General features: G+C 42.1%; 1 protein-coding gene across 1 annotated transcript; it reads left to right on the forward strand.

The window, feature by feature from the left end:
- The first annotated feature begins 1,059 nt into the window (after positions 1-1,059).
- Positions 1,060-3,916, forward strand: LOC147982088 (uncharacterized). Its single transcript, XM_087514231.1, has 3 exons — positions 1,060-1,354; positions 2,940-3,000; positions 3,615-3,916. Exons 1-3 carry the CDS (start codon positions 1,270-1,272, stop codon positions 3,664-3,666), a joined length of 198 nt encoding a protein of 65 aa, XP_087370357.1. The 5' UTR covers positions 1,060-1,269; the 3' UTR covers positions 3,667-3,916.
- Positions 3,917-4,139: the final 223 nt, after the last annotated feature.

Below are 4,139 nucleotides of genomic sequence, written 5' to 3' on the forward strand. Positions count from 1 at the left end.
AATGGGGCGATATCGACGTCTGGGGACGACGACTGGGTACCTAATTGTCCCAGAGCCGATTGTAACGCCGGCTCGCCCCCAGGCGGAGATTCTTATGCCTACTATGTGGGCCAATTGCTCGAGATGCTCTTAGGGGTTGTTTGGATAGATGGAATATAGAGAATCGGTTCTATATAAAACAAAAAAACTGTTTAACCGACTAAAACCACGTTTGGGTCTTCTAACTAATCGACGGATATGCAAAACTGGATTCCTATAAACCTGGAATTTCAGGTTTGTACAAAAACGACTATTAGTCATTTTCTATAAACGCGATTCCTATATCTCTCTTGCTGATCCTCGTGGGCACGTTCATCAGCCAAAGAATTAGAATCTGCAGATGTGCCCGTGACCGGCGACAGCCTCGATGGGCTCTCACTAGTGTGCCACACCTCAACGAAGTCATCCTCTAGCCGCCGGCCGCCTGCCGCCTGCCGCCGCTTCTTCTGCGCCGTCCGTCTTGTCGTTGTCGCCGCCAAGGTCAGCTCCTTGAGCGTGTACATGCGTCGGAACTCGGAAGCCAGCAGATCAAATCGATCCAGCTTGTTCCCGTCGGTAGCTAGCTTCTAGATACACATGTGGGCGGCATCGTGTCGTGAGTTCTGCAGCCGGCCGATAGAATTGATCCAGCCATCGCTCTAGGCAGCAAGATTCTACATCTGTGTGCGTGTTCATGGCCGTAATTTCGTGCGTCCGGCAGCAGGCGGATCGAATTGATCGAGCGCTTGCCTCAGTAGCTAGCTTCTACATGAGCGTGTACACGGCTGTCCGGCGAGATCGATGAGTCAACTCTCCTGTATTTGCGTACCTCGACGGAATGTGACGGGAAAATAAGAAGCTCACCGCAGAATAAGAAAAAAGTACTCTGAATCATTATCAAATAAGGAACTGACAAACACACTCTCCAACCCAAACATAGTCTTATACAAACTCATTCTTAACCGAAATAATAGTAAAACTGGTTTTGCTAAAAATCAGCTAAAAACTCATTTTCTATAAACCAACGCCTAATATTTGCTATCCAAACAACCCCTTATATGTGAAGTTCAGATCTGAAGCGTTTAGCTTCCGAACAAACCCACGCCATCGGCCGAGAGAAGATCCTCTGAGAGATCCGCCCCGATCCCGCAGAACACCACGCCCTTCTTCCTCCTCAGAAAGTTCAACATCTCGCCGCTTGTTTCCGGATCTGAGCGAAGGATCTGCGGCGTCGGGTCTCACTGGGGGAGGATGAACTGGATCGGGCGCAAGATCCACCTGTACAATGTCAACATCGGCCTCTACATGCTTGATTGGTGGGAGCGCTACCTCTTCAGTATCCTTTCACCCTTCGCTTCATGTTTTGATTTACTGAACTGGTAAAGAATTCGCCTTTTGCGTTATATTGAGTGCGTTTTGGTGGTGCCGAGGTTGTTGCTTGCTGAATCTGATGGAACCCTGCAGCCGGTAGTGAGTTATGTTGCTTATGGGATTTAGGGGTCTTTCTGGTTCTGAATTACATGCCTTCTGTGTTAAAGGAATTACTATATTTCCCGTTTTGACTAGGATGGTTTAGAATTTATATTTTATTTGGTAATTCGGAGGCTGTAGAATCTAATTAGAGTTTGCAAGGGTTTTCGTTTAGTTGTTGTGTAGAACCGATTTGATTTGTCCTAGCATATTCTCTAGACTACGATATCAGGCATCTCCAGTCGCCAACCGATTTGTCTATACAAGCCAAGCCGCCTTCAGCATACCCTCCAACCTGGATAATTGACTACTACCAAGGGGCAGTGCAGGACTAAGCTTGTAGGTCACATGCCTTAGCACTTACTGTAAATCTGTCAATCTGCATCCTCAAACCAATTAAATCTTGTGCCTTGCAGAACTCTGAAAATTAATCTTATACAATGATGAATATGTGAATATCAATACATAGATATATGACAAGTGAATCATCATAGGGAATCCGATGATACAAAACCTAATAACCTTCTGAACTATGACACAGCAAGCCACTGCCTGAAAATGCACGCCGTATGTAAATTGCCATCTCCCATTGTTGTTGAAATGACTCCCTATAGTTTGGTTTTCTAGCAAAGGTTACAATGCGAAAAACTTAAAATAGTAGTTATCAGTATAAGCTCAGCATATCTTTTTCACCAAACTAATCAGCTAGGCAAACAAACCTCATACCCTTCTGTCCGAATTTCTATACAAACTACTCTTGTCTTCATGAATCCAGATAACTCCATCTTCATCTTACTGTGATTTTCTTGCGACATACTCAAAACTGTTCAACTATATAATGGCGTACTTTTTTTACTCTCCTCATTCTTCCTGCAACTCTTCACTCTTGCAATATATTGGTATCCTCCCTTCCAAATTTCCAGTGTCAAGTTCTCTACATGCCAATGTTTTTTCTTTCCAGAAAATGCAAAAGGCTTTGTGTCTCACTGCATTGACAGAAAAGCAGTTTATGTACAGCTGTAGAGTTTCGCACCACAAACAATACCACGGCCCTACAAGCTAGGCATCATTGGAATTACCGCTGAAATGCCTAATCCTCCCGCCTTCGACCACAGCTGAGCTATGGTTCATACTCTATGTTGCCATGCATGCAAAGATATTATGATGTGTCAAGTGTATCCACTGCCTTGCCTGTAGAATATGTGTACTGTGTGTATAGTGGAACTTGCAAATGTTGTTTGTCGGGAGGGACATTTGTTTTTCTCCTTTTTGTTCTGTCAGCAACTTTGTGGAAATTGGGAAGGCTTTCAGACTGCATAAAAAAATCTAACAGATCTGGACTTTTTCTATTGTATTTGAAGTTTTCAACACTTGAATTGTTTCCAATTACTGATGGATCTCAGCAAGCCATTCAGAAAAGTTCAAAATATGTTATCACTTAACTGTTACAGATACATTGATGCTTTGCCTTCTCTGGTACATTCTACGGTATCTCATTGTGTTCTTTCAAAGGTATATTCCTTCTAGCCTTGATCTGCTTACATCATTTCATATTTAAGTATGTGCTGAAGGTTTTTCCAAGTGTCATGTTTTTATTACCCCATAAAGACATCATCTGCTACTTACTACTTAGTACTTACTACCATCCTCATTCGGATCAGCTGTTGCAAGGAACTCAGGCATGTACAATGCAAGGTGTTTAGGGAGGCTCTTGTTAAAATGAACCAGTTTTTTTTCTTAAGCGTCGGTGCTTATTTGTATAGCCGCTTACTTAGGCACCTCTGTCCATAAAAGCAAGCACTAGTGCTTCAGCAAAATCCGGTTTATTTTTACATGCACATCTCTAAGCACCTTGCATTTTACATGGTCTCAAAGAGCTATTCAAGCATAAGATCCTTTAGGTTATGTCTTTTCCGGAAATATAAATTTTTGAACATGGGAGTAGTTAAGCCGGCAATTCAAGCATACAAAGTTACAAACTTCGATTGATTATATTGGTGTGTCCCCATTCTGAAAAAGCTCCAACACCTCTGAAACTACCTCTTATTCAGTTGTCAGTTTGACATATATATCTCATATTTGGTTTGTTTCAGTTTGAGCTGACCTGGCTTCTCTATGTGTTGTAGTAATCTGGAGACCATCCTACAAGGTGCGAACTATCTTCTACAAGGTAGTTAATCATCGAAGGCAAAAGAATATATGTTGATGGCTTTATGGAACTCCCCCTGCAATCTATGTTTTGATTAGTCTCGGCTGAGAAACTAGAAAGGAACGACTTATGTGTTGTTGTGTTTGTAGCCGTCTTTTACTGTATGAACTTGGCTATACACTGTCCATATGTATAGCCCTCTGTATTTTGGAATTTAGCTATTTTTTTACCTTATGTACTGTGGACATTAAATTAATTTTCGCTGAAGCGTTTTTATTACTAGTTATGTGTGATTTCATATTGGTACCTTTGCCTTTGTTGTCGTCTGTGGACAAACTGTGAGAGATCTGATGTCTTTCTTGACTGGTGTATCAGTCGCAATGCGTGTAACACACAAATTTGGTGTTCAATTTGATTGATGGGCTTTTCTGAATCAAAAGATGACTTTGAAGTCAAAATCGATGAGCGGTTTTGGTCAGAGGTCCAACCGTCGATCAACTTA

Source organism: Triticum urartu, chromosome 3A (genome assembly GCF_056163025.1).
Source record: "Triticum urartu cultivar PI428250 chromosome 3A, HENAU_Tu73, whole genome shotgun sequence".
Lineage (NCBI taxonomy): Eukaryota > Viridiplantae > Streptophyta > Magnoliopsida > Poales > Poaceae > Triticum > Triticum urartu.

Excerpts from the sequence above, each read along its gene's own strand:
- LOC147982088 (XM_087514231.1), top strand. The coding sequence starts at position 1,270 with ATGAACTGGATCGGGCGCAAGATCCACCTGTACAATGTCAACATCGGC. Across the intron at positions 1,355-2,939 it reads GTGGGAGCGCTACCTCTTCA|ATACATTGATGCTTTGCCTT; the intron begins GTATCCTTTCAC and ends TAACTGTTACAG. Across the intron at positions 3,001-3,614 it reads CTCATTGTGTTCTTTCAAAG|TAATCTGGAGACCATCCTAC; the intron begins GTATATTCCTTC and ends TATGTGTTGTAG.